Source organism: Equus quagga, chromosome 1 (genome assembly GCF_021613505.1).
Source record: "Equus quagga isolate Etosha38 chromosome 1, UCLA_HA_Equagga_1.0, whole genome shotgun sequence".
Lineage (NCBI taxonomy): Eukaryota > Metazoa > Chordata > Mammalia > Perissodactyla > Equidae > Equus > Equus quagga.
Genome location: NC_060267.1, coordinates 69651784 through 69670319, shown reverse-complemented (window position 1 = coordinate 69670319; position 18536 = coordinate 69651784). Strand labels below are relative to the sequence as shown.

The 18536-nt window shown below is 38.6% G+C and overlaps 1 protein-coding gene across 1 annotated transcript in view; it reads right to left on the bottom strand.

The window, feature by feature from the left end:
- Positions 1-17752, bottom strand: part of TMEM38B (transmembrane protein 38B) — a 54106-nt gene extending 36354 nt beyond the window's left edge. Inside the window, exon 1 of the mRNA XM_046640601.1 lies at positions 17547-17752. Within this exon, the coding sequence (XP_046496557.1) occupies positions 17547-17658 (112 nt within the window). The 5' untranslated portion in view covers positions 17659-17752. The remainder of the gene's footprint in view (positions 1-17546) is intronic.
- Positions 17753-18536: the final 784 nt, after the last annotated feature.

Sequence of the window (18536 nt, the reverse complement as noted above, 5' to 3'; positions counted from 1 at the left end):
TATGTAAGATGCGACACCACTATGTCTCTAGCACACATATATTGTTATCTATCTAAGTATGTGTATAGGCTCTGTTCACTATTGCCCCATACGATGTACCCCATACAGGTGATTGATTATAACACTGGTCAGTCAGCGCAGTTAATGAGTATGATCTTTTTTTGGTCAGTGGACACTAGCTGCCATAATGAGCCATCCTCATGTTGAAAGGCAACGTAGAGTGCTTAATAGTGTGGACTGTAGAGCTTAATTGCCCAGGTATAAATCCTGGCTCCAGCACTTTGCTTTCCTACATCTTTAAAATAGATAAAGATATAGATATAGATATACGGACAGAGATATGCATACAGATCTAGATACACAGATAAAAGAGGAACAGGGAAAAAATATCCTACCTCATAGCAAGGTAGGCCTGCAAGGACTGACTACAGGTGGGTACATTTAAAGCACTCAGAATAAATGCCTGGCACATAATAAGCAATAAATATTAGCTATCACTATGACTACAGAAGAAAATAGAAATAAAAAGCAAAATTACTTTTTCCTCTCTACTTCTACCATTCAATCACACTCCTCTCCTGAGGAGTGACACTTTCATATTTTTTTCTATGCTTATTTACACATACACACTCCTTTTGCCCCTTGTCTTTTCTCTCCCCCAACCCCACTCCATGTGTGTTTGCGTGTGTGTGTCTCTCTCTCACAGGCATGCCCTGGTTAGCTCTGGGGACACAGTCTGCAAATGGGAGGGAGCTCTAACCATATAAGAGCTATAATGCATCCATCACAGCAGTCACTATGAAGACACATTCCTAGGTAACTGATTACTTCTGATAAATATACAATACAGGAATACTGGCTCATGTCTCTATCCTCTATATTCCTTAGTACTGTTCTAATGGAAGATTTAGAGTTATTTTCATCTGATTAGCAGACATTTGGTCCTATTCAAAACATCCATAAGACATCTGATCCATACCAAAAGGTCCTTAACATTTGGTCCTGTCCAAAACATCCATAAGACATTTGGTCCATGTCAAAAGGTCCTTCATATTTGGTCCTGTCCAAAACCATTCGGTAAAACTCCTGGACATTTCATACAGGACCAAATGTCCTACAAGGCTTTCATCCATCTGACACTCACCACTCACTGGCTTAGCCAAATTCAAATATATCCAGGTTTTCCTTGACCACTAAAACAATTCAAATCAAATTTACTAAATCGTTTCACACAAATTACTAACTCACGAAATATTCATTTCTAATTAAGTCTGTCAAAATAACTTTCCTTTTCTCTCAACTTTCTCATTGTCTTATTCTTTCCTCTTAAGACATATCACATTCTAGATTTTGTTCACAAGTATTAGCTCCATTATAAGATTGTTACCCCTTGAGACTTGAAGAGACTTTGGCATAAAGTGGGTGCTCTATAAATGTTTATTGTATCACAGAAAAATACATGTACAATATTTCAGGAGTTTATGTATTACAAGTTTTGTTTTGTTTTTTTTTTTGAGGAAGATTAGCCCTGAGCTAACTACTGCCAGTCCTCCTCCTTTTGCTGAGGAAGCCTGGCCCTGAGGTAACATCCGTGCCCATCTTCCTCTACTTTATATGTGGGACGCCTACCACAGCATGGCATGCCAAGTGGTGCCATGTCCACACCCAGGATCCAAACCAGTGAACCCCGGGCCACTGGGAAGCAGAGCGTGTGAACTTAACCACTGCACCACCGGGCCGGCCCCATAAGTATTACAAGTTTTTTTTCCACTAATTTTCCTTAGTATTGCAGTGAGTCAGAGAGGCAGTTGTGATTGCATACCAGTTTTGTGACCTCTTCGGAGGACCTTAACTTATCTTGACTTAAATTTCAACTTTCATAAAATGGGAATTATATAACAGATAAGGATTTAAAATGAGAGAATACACATAAAAACACACAGCACACACTATACACGGTAGACACTGTTGATTTATCTGCTGAATGGATTGATGACTAACAGCAGGGAAAATAAACAGGCAAAGTGCAACCCCTGGGCTGCTTCTGACTCAATTCTCTGAGCCCAAGATATAATTCTTTTGAGTTCTCATTGCAATGCTAGGATGAGAACACCACATATGGTACTGAAAAAGCACTCATAACTCCAACAGTCTTAAATCAATAAAACTAAGATTTTATTAGACCAAAAAAAAGAACAGAGTTAAAGGGAGGATCTCCCTTACATAAGTCTTTTCACTTAATTTTCAAAATTATGTCAGTCAGAAGAACTTCTATAACTCAAATATGCCTTTCTATAAAGCTCTTTTCAGTACACACACGATGGTAATACAGTTTACTTTATGAGGCAATCTTATGACAAAGTTCTTTTGGGTGTTATGTTCCTTTGTATGAATCACGCTAGTAGCAGAATTAGTTTAATGTGAAGTTAAACTATGAAAATATATAAAGTTAACCAGAAACAGCTGGTATATCTTTAGGGAATGTAAATAACTTTTAGTTGGAAAAAATAGCTAATACATCTTTAATTTCTTTTCAATTTTAAAACAAAGATGTATTCCTTTTAGCTAGAGAAAAAGTTGTGTCATAAATTAGGATACATTATTTTATTTTTAATATACTAAGATTTAAAAGAGAAAAAAATATTCTCTATACTACCTAGAGTTAAGATGTTTGTGATGTGCTATTGATAGATTTTCCCCAAAACCCTTAGCAAAATTTGCTGCATTGAGACCTAAATCTAATTCAAAGTATAAGATGTTTAAAGTACTTTAACATCAAAATATTTTCACTATGAAATGAAGACTAAAAAATAAAGTCACATTCTACCCCCACAAATTCACTTAAAATCCCGTCTACAAAATAATTCCAGGAGAGTGACATCAGCAACATGGCAGAGTGAGCTGTTCCCTTTGTCTCTCTCCCTTTTGAACTACAACTAAATGGACATTCATTGACCAATGGAGGAAGCCCACACAGCACGACAGGATGCCTGAGAGACACACACAGCTCTACATCTGAGGGTGCATAGACTGGCCCTCCAGGAAGTAGTGGACATAGGTGAGCACTCCCTGCCCTCCCCCAGTGCCCTATGCACACATAGGAAAGCTTTCCAGCCTGGCAGGAGCACCCCAAAAGTGGGAACATGTGTGGGGCAACCATAGGAAGAGGTGGCAGCAGCCCTTAGCTCGCTCATGATCACTTTCCTGGCAGGGGGTGGGGGGAGTGCACTGTGCCCCTGCAGCCCCAAGGAGTGGCCCAATCTCGGTCTCAGGAGGAAGCCCTGCTCTCCAAGCACAGTCCATACAAGCCACTGAGCTTCCCAGGGCAGCACAAGTGCCAACAGTACCCCAATAGCTTCCAGCAGACGGGGGGGAGCAGAAACTCTGCTCCTGCTTCCTCTTAGTGGTAGAAGATGTAATCTGTGAACTAATACTGCCACAAAAACCCTGACAAAAGATTAGTTCATCAAACACCATGAGAAACTGCAGCAACAATTCAGACCAGAAGGAACATGACAATTCTCCAGAAACCAACCCTGAAGGCACAGAAATTTACAACCTAAATGACAGAGAACACAAAACAGCTGTCATAAAGAAACCCAACAACTTACAAGAGAACACAGAAAGAGAGTTCAATGAGCTCAGGAATAAAATTAATCTCTTCACCAAAGAGGTTGAAACTATAAAAAAAATCAAGCAGAAACTGTGGATAGGAAAACCACAATTAATGAAATAAAAAATAATCTAAAGTCCTTAAGAAATAGAGCTAATGTTATAGATGAAAGAATTAGTGATTTAGAAGACAAAAATACAGCCATTCTAGAAGTGAAGAAGGAGAAGAACTAAAATTTTTTTTAAATGAAGGAATTCTTTGAGAAATATCTGACTCAACTAGGAAAAGCAAGCTAGGGATTGTAGGTATTACAAAAGGAGAAGAGAGGCGGAAAGGAGCAGAAAGCTCATTCAAAGAAATAATAGCCGAGGACTTCACAAACCTGGGGAAGGAACCAGATTTACAAATACACAAAGCTAATAGAAGGCCTAATTACATGAATCCTAAAAGACCTTCTCCAAGGCATGTAATAGTAAAACTAGCAAAAGCCAAGGACAAAGAAAAAATATTAAGGGCAGCAAGGCAGAGGAAAATAACCTACAAAGGACAGCTTATCAGGCTTTCAGCAGACTCCTTGGCAGAAACTCTATGGACTAGGAGAAAACAGAATAATATATTCAAAATACTGAAAGACAAAAACTTTCGGCCAAGAATACTCTATCCAGTGAAACTTTTCTTCAGATGCAATGGAGAAATAAAAGCTTTCCCAGATAAACAAAAGCTAAGGGGTTCATTGCCACAAGACCTCCCCTAAAAGAAATAATTAAAGATGCCCTCACAACGGAAAGAAAAAGGCAAAGGTCTACAAAGCTTTCAGCAAGGAAATAAATAGACAGACATAATCAGAAAAGCACAGCTCTCTATCAGAATAGGGAGGTAAATAATTATAACTTAAAACACAAATGGAAAGAAAGCATCAAAAGTGACTATAGACACTTCGACTTAGTCACAAACTCACAACATTAGACACAATAATTTGTAACAGCAGGAACTCAGAAGGGGAAGAGGAAAGGGATGGAACTTGCTGAGGTTAACAGAATAAGAGGCTATGAGAAAATGGACTATTTTATCCATGAGATCTTTTATACAAACCCCACATAACCACTAAACAACAAATTAGAGCAGAGACACAATTCACAAAAAGAGAGAAAATCTCATCAGAAAACCACCAATATGAAATGGCAGTCAGAAGTACAAAGGAAGAGAAACACTGAAAACAGAAAAAACAGAAAACAACAGATAAAATGGCAGTATTAAGCTCTCATATATCAATAATCACTCTAAATGTGAATGGATTTAATTCTCCAATCAAAAGACACACAGTAGCTGGATGGATTTTTAAAAAGATCCAACAATATTCTGCCTCCAGGAAACACATCTCAGCTCTAAAGACAAAAACAGGCTCACAGTGAAGAGATGGAAGACAATATTCCAAGTTAATGGCAAACAAAAGAAAGCAGGTGTTGCCATATACGTATATCAGACAAAATAGACTTCAAGTTAAAAAAAGACAATGAGAGACAAAGAGGAGCAGTATGTAATTATTGATAAAAGGAACATTCTACCAAGAGGACATAACATTTATTAATATATGCACCTAATACACAAGCAGCAAAGTACATAAAGCAATTATTAACAGACCTAAAGGGAGAAATTAACAACAACACAATAATAGTAGGGGATCTCAACATCCCACTTACATCAATGGACAGACCATCCAGAAGAAGTCAACAAGGAAATAGTAGATTTAAATGAAACACCTGATCAGATGGACTTAATAGATATACAGAGAACATTCCATCCAAAGACAGCAGAATACGCATTCTTCTCAAGTGCACATGGATCATTCTCGAAGATAGACCATATGTTGGGAAACAAGACAAGCCTCAATAAATTTAAGAAGATTAAAAACATCTCAATCATCTTTTCCAACCACAATGCTATGAAACTAGAAATCAACTACAAGAAAAACACTGGGAAAGTCAGAAATATGAGGAGACTAAACAACATGCTACTGAACAACCACTGGATCAATGAAGAAATCAAAGAGGAAATTAAAAAATACCTGGAGATAAATGAAAATGAAAACACAACATAACAACTCTTATGGGACACAGCAAGAGTGGTCATAAGAGGGAAATTCACAGAAATACAGGCCACCCCAACAACAAAAACATCAAGTAAGTAATCTTAAACTGCACCTAACTAAACTAGAAAAAGAAGAACAAAAGCCAAAGTCAACAGAAGGAGGGAAATAAAAATCAGAGCAGAAATAAATGAAATAGAAACTAAAAAACAGAAGAAAGGATTCACAAAACTAAGAGCTGGTTCTTTGAAAAGATAAACAAAACTGACAAACTCTTAGCCAGACTCACCAAGAAAAAAAGAGAGAAGGCTCAAATAAATAAAATTAAAAATGAAAGAGGAGAAATTACAACAGATACTGCAAAAATACAAAGGATTATAAAAGAATACTATGAAAAACTATATGCCCATAAATTGGACAATCTAGAAAAAATGGATAAATTTTTAGACTCATACAACCTCCCAAAACTGAATCATGAAGAAATAGAGAATCTGAATAGAACAATCACAAGTAAAGAGATTGAAACAGTAATCAAAAACCTCCCAAAAAACATAAGTCCAGGACCAGATGACTTCTCTGGAGAATTCTACAAAACATTCAAAGAAGATTTAATATCTACCCTTTTCAAACTATTCCAAAAAATTGAAGAATATGGAATGCTTCCTAAATCATACTATGAGGCCAACATTACCCTGATACCAAAACCAGACAAGGACAACACAAAGAAGGAAAATTATAGGCGAATATCACTGATGAACATAGATGCAAAAATGCTCAACAAAATATCGGCAAACCAAATACAGCAATACATTAAAAGGATTATACACCATGATAAAGTGGGATTTACACAAGGGACACAGAGACGGTTCAACATCCACAAATCAATCAATGTGATACACCACATTAACAAAATGAGGAATAAGAATTACATGATCATCTCAACAGAAGCAGAGAAAGCATTTGACAAGATCCAACATCAATTTATCATTAAAACTCTCTTAACAAAATAGGTATAGAAGGAAAGTACCTTAACATAGTAAAGGCGATATATGACAAACCCACAGCCAACAACATACTTAATGGTGAAAAACTGAAAGCCATCCCTCTGAGAACAGGGACAAGACAACAGTGCCCACTCTTACCCTTCCTATTCAACATAGTACTGTAGGTTCTGGCCATCTGGCCAGAGCAATTAGGTAAGAAAAAGAAAGAAAAGGAATCCAAATTGGAAAGGAAGAAGTGAAACTCTTGCTGTTGGTGACATATGATTCTATATATAGAAAACCCTAAAGAATCCATCAGAAAACTATTAGAAATAACCAAAAACTACAGCAAAATTGCAGGGTACAAGACCAATTTTAAGAAATTAGTTCCATTTCTATACACTAATAATGAAATGGCAGAAAAGGAAATCAAGAATACAATCCTATTTACAATCGCAACAAAAAGAATAAAATATCGAGGAATAAACTTAACCAAAGAAGTGAAAGATCTATACACTGGAAACTGTAAGACATTATTGAAAGAAATTTAAGACAATATAAAGAAATGGAAAGATATTCCATGCTCATGGGTCGGAAGAATAAACATAGTTAAAATGTCCATACTACCTAAAGCAAGCTACAGATTCAATGCAATCCTAATCAGAATCCCAATGACATGCTTCATAGAAATAGAAGAAAGAATTCCAAAATTTATATGGAACAACAGAAGGCCCCAAATAGCCAAAGCAATCCTGATAAAAAAGAACAAAGCTGGAGACATCACAATCCCTGACTTCAAAATATATTACAAAGCTATAGTAATCAGAACAGCATGGGGGTCGGCCCCATGGCTGAGTGGTTAAGTTCGCGCGCTCCGCTGTCGTGGCCCAGGGTTTCGCCAGTTCAAATCCTGGGTGCAGACATGGCACCACACGTCAGGCCATGCTGAGGTGGCACCCCACATGCCACAACTAGAAGGACCCACAACTCAGAATACACAACTCTGTACCAGGGGGCTTCGGGGAGAAAAAGGAAAAAAATAAAATCTTTAAAAAAACAGCATGGTACTAGCACAAAAACAAACACACAGATCACTGGAATAGAATTGAAATCCCAGAAATAAGACCACACATCTATGGACAGTTACCTTCAACAAAGGAGCCAAGAACATACAATGGAGAAAGGAAAGTCTCTTCAACAAATGGCGTTATGAAAACTGGACAACCACATGCAAAAGAATGAAAGTAGACCATTATTTTTCACCATAATCAAAAATAAACTCAAAATAGACTAAAGATTTGAATGTAAGACCCGAAACCATAAAACTCCTAGAAGAAAATATAGGCAGTACACTATTTGACATTGGTCTTAGCAGGATTTTTCAAATACCATTTCTATTCAGGCAAAAGAATCAAAAGTAAAAGCTAACAAATGGGACTACATCAGACTAAAAAGCTTCTGCAAAACAAAGGAAACCATGGACAGAATGAAAAGACAACCCACCAACTGGGAGAAAATATTTGCAAATCATTTATCCCACAAGGGGTTCATCTCCAAAATATATAAAAAACTCAACAACAAAAAAACAACCTGATTGAAAAATGGGCAGAGGATATGAACAGACACTTTTCCAAAGAAGATATACAGATGGCCAAGAGACACGTGAAAGAATGTTCAACATCACTAATTATTAGGGAAATACCAATCAAAACTGTAAGATATCACCTTATACGGGTCGGAATGGCTATAATTACTAAGACAAAAAACAACAAAAGTTGGAGAGGATGTGGAGAAAAAGGAACCCTCATACACTGCTGATGGAAATGCAAACTGGTGCAGCCACTATGGAAAACAGTATGGAGATTTCTTAAAAAATTAAAAATATAAATAGCATATAATCCAGCTATCCCACTACTGGGTATTTATCAAAAGAACTTGAAATCAATGATCCAAAGAGATTTATGCACCCCTATGATCACTGCAGCATTATTCACAATAGCCAAGACATGGAAGCAACCTTAGTGCCTTTCTATGGATGAATGGATAAAGAAGATGTGGTATATATATATATATACAATGGAATACTACTCAGCCATAAGAAAAGACAAAATCATCCCATTTGCAACAACATGGAGGGACCTTACGGATATTATGTTAAGCAAAATAAGCAAGACATAGAAAGACGTACACTGCATGATTTCACTCATATGTGGAAGATAACAAACACATGGATAAAGAGAACAGATTAGTAGTCTCTAGAGGGGAAGGGGTTGAGGCGGGTGAAAAGGCTAAAGGAGCACATATGTACAGTGATGGATAAAATTTAGACTACTAGTGGTGAGCATAATGAAGTCTATTAAGAAACTGATAAATAATAATGTACACCTAAAATTATGCAACGTTACAAACCATTATGATCTCAATAAAATTACTGGAAAAAAAAATAAGAATAATTTCACACTCTGGCCAAAATGAGTCATTAAACGATGTTTCAAATAGTTGCGTTGACTTGGTTATAACAAAGGTTGGAAAGATATCTTTTGATGTACTGCATACATGACTTCTTTATTTTGATGCACTTAGTCTATTTTAGTTCTGCAGTGTGTCCCTATTTTTAAGAACTAGTTACACTGTAGCTATTTTCAAAACAGTTAACATTCAGCTTGCTGGCAGTAGATATGACTTCCAGAAAGCAGCAGAGGAATGTTCTAGCCTTCTAAAAGTTAAAGTATTTTTAAATCCCACACAGTCATGTGTCATTAACCATGGGGATACGTTCTGAGAAATGTGTCGTTAGGCAATTTTGTTGTTGTGCAAACATCACAGAGTGTACTTACCAAAATCTAGATGGTATAGACTACCACACACCTAGGCTATGTGGTACTAATCCTATGGGACCACCATCGTATATGCAGTCTGTCGTTGACCTAAGTGTCATTACGCAGCACGCGACTGTATTAGTAAAACTTTGCCCTAGTATTTCCCCTTATAGATTTATCTCCTTAAAAAGAAAAAGAGAAAAATTAACAACATATCTATCTTATATGCCTCAAGTATGCTTTTTCATCAAAATTATTAAAAAATAATCATGTAGGCAACAGAGGCTTAGAGATTATCTGTGACATAATTCAGGGAGCTTTGGATCAAGTTTGAATCACAGTGGGCCAAGTAAATCTAAGACCCACTCTGTGGTTATTTCCCCAGTTCCTTAACGTATAACTAGAACAGACACTTCTGACGACTGGCACAATCCCCATTTTGATTCTCTGATCCATGAAGTAAGGGTCATTCTGGTAGGAATGGTCAAGTAGAAGCCCCTAGAGTTTCTTCTCCTCACTAAGACATTTTTAAAATGCAATACCACAGAAACGGGTGCCATAACCAAAAACACGAAAGATGAAAAGGTGGTGATGGTTATCACATCCCATTTAACTTTCCTGTTTGGTCTATACATAGGCAGATGGATCTTGGAGACTGTGGGTTATCATAAATGCAGACTGGTAATGATTCCAATTGCAGCTGGTATTGAAGACACCATATTTTTACTGGAACAAATCAACAGAACCCCTGTAACTTGGTAAGCAAATGCTTTTTTCTCCATATTAATTTGCAAAGAATCCCAGAAACACTTTGATCGTACTTGGCAAGGTTAACAGTATACTATCACCGTCTTGCCTCAGATCTATGTCAATTCTCCTGCTCTCCAAAAAGGCCACAAAGATTTTGATCCTACTGAGTCCACACAAGATCACACTGGCCCACTACACTGGAGACATTATACTGACAGGATCTATGGGCAGGAAGTAGCCAGAACTTTAGCTATCTTAATATGACACATGCAAACTAGAAAGAGAAATTAAACCCCACTTGTTGGTTTCTGTACCAGTCAGAGTTGTCAGGTAACAGAAAATACATAATTATTTTAACAGAGAGAATTTAATATAGAGAAGTAAGTAGGTATAAAACTGTTAATTGTTGAAAAGGTAAAAAGTAAATACTATGCTATCACAGAGGTATCAACTGCAGAAAGCAATTACCACAGCTGGAGGAACAAAAGATAGGCTGAAATTATTTAAACTTAGAAGCTTGGAGGAAAAGCTCTTTAGAGCCAAAACTGAGACTCCTGAGGAGGGGACACTGCTCAGCTGGAGTTCTAATCCAGCTCACTTCCTGCACAAATAAAATATTGAGATTTAAGTTCTTATCCTAAACCACCCAGGCAGTGGTAGAGTTTGAACTAAACACTGGTCTCCTGACTTTATGAGCTCTTTCTCTCACACTACGCTCCCTGACCAATATTTTACGTCAAGCCACTCAATATTCTAACTTTCCTTTCACTTAAAAAAATATTAGAACCAGCACTGATGGTTAAAGTTCAGCATACTCTGCTTCAGTGGCCCAGGTTCAGTTCTGGCTGCAGAACCACACCACTCATCTGTCAGTAGCCATGCTGTTGCAGCGACTCACATAGAAGAACTAGAAGGACTTACAACCAGAATACACAACTATTTAGTGGGACTTTGGGGAGAAAAAATTTATATATATATTTATTTATTTTTATATATACACACACACACACACACACACACACACACACACACACACATAAGATATTTAAATAAGATTCCCTAAACTCACAGTAGTAAATTACAGATTGTCATTTCTGAGATATCTTTTCCATCCCACACTGGGCAGAACCTGTTCTGGATTTTTAAAGCATCATATAACATAGGGGGCTTTTGGGGTATCATGAATGTTCTATTTTTATCCAGATGTCGATTACATAGATGTATTCATTCTGAAAATGTATTGAGCTGTACATTTATAATTTTTTACTTTTCCATATGTTTTTATGTGGGGATTCAGAAAGACAGCAAAACTATGCTGCCACCTTTCCAGAATCCCCAGAACTGATAAATTCCTGACTTACTAATCCTTTCATCTCCCACAAATTAGAGGAAGGAATATGACAAACTTTATTGCTGGATTTAATTCCTGAAAGCAAAGGAGAAACTGATTGGTGATATGGAAAAGACAGAAATCATGAGGGAAAATAACCATGTCAAATGACAACTTATTGAAAAATTACTAAACACTGAGAAACTAGGAACATTAAATGGACCTACAAAGAGAGAGCACAGAATAGTTGAGAACTTTGCAATTAATCCAAGAACTTGCCCCATAATTTATGAAACTATGTGACTTAACAAAGGTTATTTTATTCCTGTAAGACTATTCCTGATCTGTAAAATGAGTTCAATAATACCTACCTTAAAAGGATTTGTGAGGATCAGAATTAAGATACTGATGCATGTATCTGAAATCTGAAACGAATGAATATTATTATTGTGCAGGAAAGGTAGTGCAACCTGATGTGACACTACCAAAACAAACAAAAAACAGCACAGTTGAGTTTCCTTAGGGCTGTAACAGTATCTTTCATCTTGGTATCCTCAACATACGCAATAGAGTGTCAATGAATATTTTATTAATTGAACTACACGTGATTTGAGAGAGGTTAGCAAGATAGTGGTGGGAGAATTAAGAGCAAAATAACAGATTTTGTGTATAAAAATCAAGTAGAAATAATTGTAGATTAAATTTTCAGAAAGTTTTCCAGAAAAAAACAATTGGATATGAATGTAGGATTGAAGAAATGTGTTTATCTTAACAAAGATTTAAATAGAAAAGAGACAGAGCAGACTGATTTAAAATGTTAAGATAAGAGAGATTAAAATTGATGATGTAAATTTTCTGCTAAAATGGTTTCTAACAGCTCTGAAAGCAGCATTTTCCAATTTCCTAACAAAATGCCCAAGAAAGAAGGGGAAAAACCCTGCATTACTAGCCAAAACTAAAAACTATAGATAATCAGATGTCAGGGTTCTGGAGAAACTAAAGCTTATTATAAGACAAATGGAGGTAAACTAAGAAATAAAAAACAATCCAACTTATTAAATACCCTGATGCCTTTGCTTAAGAAAAACAAGTCACATGGAAAAGGGAAGGGATAGGGCAGACCATCATCTTTCCTGAGATTTGAAGGCTTACAACCTAAACCAAACAAAAAAGGGATGCTATCTTTATCCAGACCAAAGACAGAATCAATTTCCTTCACCCTCTTGCCTCCACTGGCATGTTTTAGGATCTAGACAAAGACCACAAATCACAAGACATAAGTGGTGGGAGAGCAGGAATGAGGTATTGACAGTGGTAGAGTACATTCCAAAAGTCAGAGTCTCAAGGAGTAACATGTTTGAAAGGAAAAGACAAGAACCCTGGTCACAGTACATAGATGAATTGCAGTTTTATTGTACTACACATCTGAGTTTCAGAGAATCAGTCACTGGGGGGGCACAGAAAAGTTGCCAATTAGGTAAAAATGTATATAAAGTCTTGATATCAGCCCTGATATCAGTTCCCCTACATTAAACCCAGCATATATGGGGTTAAAATCAAAACACTCACCCCCTTTCCCTACTTACTCCTCGGCTTCCTGGCACCAGAATCCACCATCCACCATGGAGGCAGAAAACCCAGGACATCCACCTCCGGATTCCCGTATCTTGCTATTCTCCTCCCTGAAAGCAGCCTCACAAGGCCAAATGCAGGCTGGCAGGAAAACGCCAGCTAGCAAGGCAACAGGCTCCCCTCTCCCTCCAAGCAGCCACATTCCTTGTAAGATTTAAAACCCCTGGCCTCCCATCTTTCAGGGAGATGAGACGAATTTGAGGGCTCACTCTCGTCTCCCAGGTGATATCACCCAAAACAGAAAACCCCTTCCTTGACATAAGCCTGGTGTTCCAGTTTTATTTGGCCCCTCTTGTGTGGCAGGTAAAGAATGTATGTATGTGGCAGGTAACAGTATTGGCAAATCAAAATCCCTAATGATTTAAAATAATACATCAAACAAGTAGAGCTTATTCCAAGAATACAAGGATGATTCATCGTTTTTAAAAATGTATTACATTTTAAATAGGAAAAACAATATGATCAACTCAACAGATTTATAGGAGTAAAAACACAAATGTACAAATGGCCAATAAACTTAAGCACAAACTCCTTAGTAACCATGACAGATGCAAATGAAAACTATGTTTTCTGATTATTAGAATGACAAGATATTTAAGACCAATAACAGCCAATACTGTCAAAGGAAACAGGGAGTCTAACACACTTGTGGTAAAAGCTTAAATAGGTACACTCTTTCATGTAAATTCTATCATTTTTACCTATTTACAAGTACTGGTACTGGAATGTAAAATATTTTTCACACCATGTGTATTAGCATTCAATTAGTTCAGTGGTTCTCAAATATTTTGGTCTCAGGACTCCTCTGCATCCCTAAAAATTAGTGAGCTAGGGGCTGGGGGAGGGCTGTCTACAAAGAGGCAAGAGGGAATACGGGGTGGGTGATGAAATTGTTCTATATCTTGATTGTGGTGGTAGTTACATGACTGTATGTGTTTGTTCAAACTCACAGAACTTTATATTTGAAAAGGGTGAATATAATGTATGCATGTAAATTAAACCTTTAAAAAGCTCGACTTAAAAAAAATTCATGACTCTGAAGAGTTTTTGTTTCTATGGGTTACATGTATCAATACTTAGCATGTTAGAAATCATAACTGAGAAAACTTTAAAAGTTATTTATGTATTCATTTTAAAAACAATAAATGCTCAGAAAGCAATCAGAAATGATCAACGATTACAGCAAAGTTGCAGAGTACAAAATCAACTTACAAAATTCAGCTCCTTTTCTCTACTCTAATAAACAAACTAACGGAAAGAGAACTCATGAACACAATCCCATGCACAATCACAATAAAAGGAATAAAATATCTTGAAATAAATTTAACCAAGGAAGAGAAAGACCAATACAATGAAAGACTACAAGACTTTGCTGAAAGAAATTGACAGATTCAATGCAATCCTAATCAGAATCCCAATGACATCCTTCACAGAACTGGAAGAAAGAATCCTAAAATTTATATGGAACAACAAAAGGCCCCAAATAGCCAAAGCAATCCTGAGAAAAAAGAACAAAGCTGGAGGCATCACAATCCCTGATTTCAAAACATACTACAAAGCTACAGTAATCAAAACAGCATGGGACTGGTACAAAAACAGGCACACAGATCAACGTAAACAGAATTGAAAGCCCAGAAATAAAACCACACATCTACGGACAGTTAACCTTCAAAAAAGGAGCCAAGAACATACAATGGAGAAAGGAAAGTCTCTTCAGTAAACGGTGTTGGGAAAACTGGACAGCCACATGTAAAAGAAGGAAAGTAGACCATTCTCTTACACCATTCACAAAAATAAACTCAAAATGGATCAAAGACTTGAAGGTAAGACCTGAAACAATAAAACTTCTAAAAGAAAATATAGGAAGTATACTCTGACATCAGTCTTAAAAGGATATTTTCAGACACTATGTCTTCTCGGACAAAGGAAACAAAAGAAAAAATAACAAGTGGGACTTTATCAGACTAAAGAGCTTTACAAGGCAAGGGAAACCAGGACGGAAACGAAAAGACAACCTATCAACTGGGAAAAAATATTTGCAAACCATATATCCAACAACGGGTTAATCTCCATAGTATATAAAGAACTCATACATCTCAACAACAAAAAAATCAAACAACCTGATCAAAAAATGGGCAGAGGATATGAACAGACATTTTTCCAAAGAAGATATACAGATGGCCAAGAGGCACATGAAAAGATGTTCAACATCACTGATCATCAGGGAAATGCAAATCAAAACTACCCTAAGATACCACCTTACACCCGTTAGAATGGCTATAATCACCAAGACAAAAAATAAGCGTTGGAGAGGTTGTAGAGAAAAAGGAACCCTCATACACAGCTGGCGGGAATGCAAACTGGTTCAGCCACTATGGAAAACAGTATGGCGATTTCTCAAAAAAGTAAAAATAGAAATAACATATGACCCAGCTATCCTACTACTGCGTATCTACCCAAACAACTTGAAATCAGCAATTCAAAGAGACTTACGCACCCCTGTGTTCATTGCAGCATTATTCACAATAGCCAAGACGTGGAAGCAACCTAAGCGCCCACAGACTGATGACTGGATAAAGAAGATGTGGTATATATATACAATGGAATACTACTCAGCCATAAAAAAATGACAAAATCATCCCATTCACAAGAACATGGATGGATCTTGAGGGTATTATGTTAAGCAAAATAAATCAGATAACGACAAATACCGTACGATTTCACTCATATGTGGAACATAAACACACAGACAAAGAGAACTATTTAGTAGTTACCAGGAGGAAAGGGAGTTGGGGGTTGGGCACAAAAGGTGAAGAGGTGCACCTATACAGTGACTGACAAATAATAATGCAACTGAAATTTCACAATGTTGTAAAATATCATAACCTCAATAAAAAAATAATAAATGCACTAAATGTTAACAAAAACAACGTATTTTTATGAAAAATAGTTAATTTTCCCAAGCAAAAAACACTTAGTGAGAAAAGTCACACTTTTCTATTTTAGCAAATCTCTTTAACATCTGGCTTCAAACAGAAAACCGCTGGATTCTCATATCTGCTTCTGCATTCAATCTGTTACAGTATCGCAGGTCACGTAGCCTCTGGAAAACTCCACCACACACTTGTGAGAAAACGAGTGTGAAAAAGACAAACAACCTCTGCACATTATTATGAAAACAATTTTGACCTGCAAGTGTCAGGAACCCCGGGGTTCCTGGATCACACTTTGAGAACATCTGATTGAGCCTATACAAGAAAATCAAATACTGAATATGGCATAATAATAAAATATACTTGTTTTCAAATCAAGGAAGCTGCATGTTATGCAGATTACCTGTCCTGATTTAATACAATAATATTCTCCTTATCCAGGTCAAAACTTCTACCAAACAATAATTGAGACTGACTTACAAACTTGCAATGTAAACGAAAAATATTTCTGAGGGCCAAGGGTTTAAAAGACCAGTAGTCCATAGAGGTACGGCAGCATCCTCCAGCCCTCACTCATTAGCTCTGCGCAGGACCAGGCGGATTAAAGGCAGCACGAACACACAGAAAGTAGACAAAGAAAATGCCTGACTTCCGAGAAAGAGGAGACCCATAAAACTACAGGCGGGGAAAAGAACTGCAAAAGTAAAGCAATATAGCGCAAACATATCTTGAACGGGAAATACAAGTCTTGCTGGTTGATCGCATACGTAAAAGAACCCACGACGCTGTATACGACTAGACCCCCAACCAGAGAGTGAAACTGCCCCACGACTCTTGCACAGTGTCACCCGCAGGACGGAAAACGGGAAGCCACTCTCTTCTCAACAATCATTCTGTCGACCGTGCGAAGCAAGGTGACAGAACAGGCGTTGAGGGGAAGACTGGTGGGTCGCCTGGAGGCATTTTGCTTAAGCGTTTATACAATTTTCCTAAGCGGACAGCAGTCCACGGCCATTCACGACCCCACGCGCCCGAGTCAAACTCGCGTCTCAGGGACCTCTGTTCCCAAGTGACTTAACTACTTTCCAAGGAAGCGCCGGCACCGCCAGGAGACCGCGCAAATCCTGGCGGGCACCGGCCTCCCTGTCCCCTGTCCCGGGGGCCTTCCCGTGGCTGCAGGGCAGGTCCCCACCCCCCGAGGCGGCGTTGCGGACCCCAGGTCGCGCCTCCTTTGACGAGTACCCGGACCACCTCCCTCCCGGCCTCGGTTTCCCCATCTGTCCTCGAGGGGTCGGACGAGCTGTATCTCTGGGCGCCCCTCCAGCTCGGCGGTCACCCGGCGCCGCCGTCCTCGCCCGGAGCGGGGACCTCCGAGGGGCCAGTCCCGGCGCCGCACTCACCTGGCTGACGCTTCATCGCCATCACCGACACCAGGTAGTGGGCGATGTCAAAAAAGGGGAACATAGACGTGCGAGAAAAGGCAAGGGTCAGCCTCTCCCACTCGGACTCCATGACGACGAGCCACCACAGCGGCCCAGGAAGCCGCGACGACGGGCTCCCGGCGAGAGCCGACAGCGGCGGAGGCGGAGGCGGAGGCAACCGCGGCCGCGCGCCCTCCGGCGCGGCCTGGAGGAGGCTGCGCATGCGCCCTAGCTCCTGGGGCCGGCGCGCCGAGGGGCGGGGCCGCGAGCCTGGGAGCCGCAGGCGCGCGGGCGGTTGGCAGGTAGGCGGGGCGAGCGAGTTCCCGGCTGTCCTCTGCTTCTCCTGATAAGGGTCCGGCGCCAACTCCGTGCTCGCAGCTGCGCCAGACCCGGGAGAAGGGGCGGATGAAGGAAACATAAATCATGAATAAAAAATACACTATTTATGTTAACATGTAGTGCATTTATTATTTTTAAAACGAATACATAAAAAGTATTTTAAATTTTTCTCAGTTATAATTTCTAATATGCTAAGTATTGACACGTAACCCACGTAAGTCTGAAGGACGCTCTGGGAGTCCTCAAGAAATTTTGTGTCGGCTTTTTTAAAGGTTTTATTTACATACATTTTATTCCCCTTTGTAAAGTTATGTGATGTTGGATAAACACACTCAGTCTGGAAGGGGAGACGCTCAGTATCAGATTTATTTCTGTAAATTGATGTCATTCACCTAACATTTCTCCAGCAACCACAGTGTGCAAATCAAACCATGACTCATTGAAGATAGAAAAAAGAATACGATAATATCCTGCCCTCAAGAAACTTGTATTTTCCGAGGAGAGAGTAAAATCTTTTTTTAAAAGGACGTACACAGTTTGTACAAAGCAGGTAGTGAACAGTGTAGGCGCCGTGCCAAGGCATTTCCGAGGAGAAAACTATTTCCGGGAAGCGATAAGGTGAACTGGCCT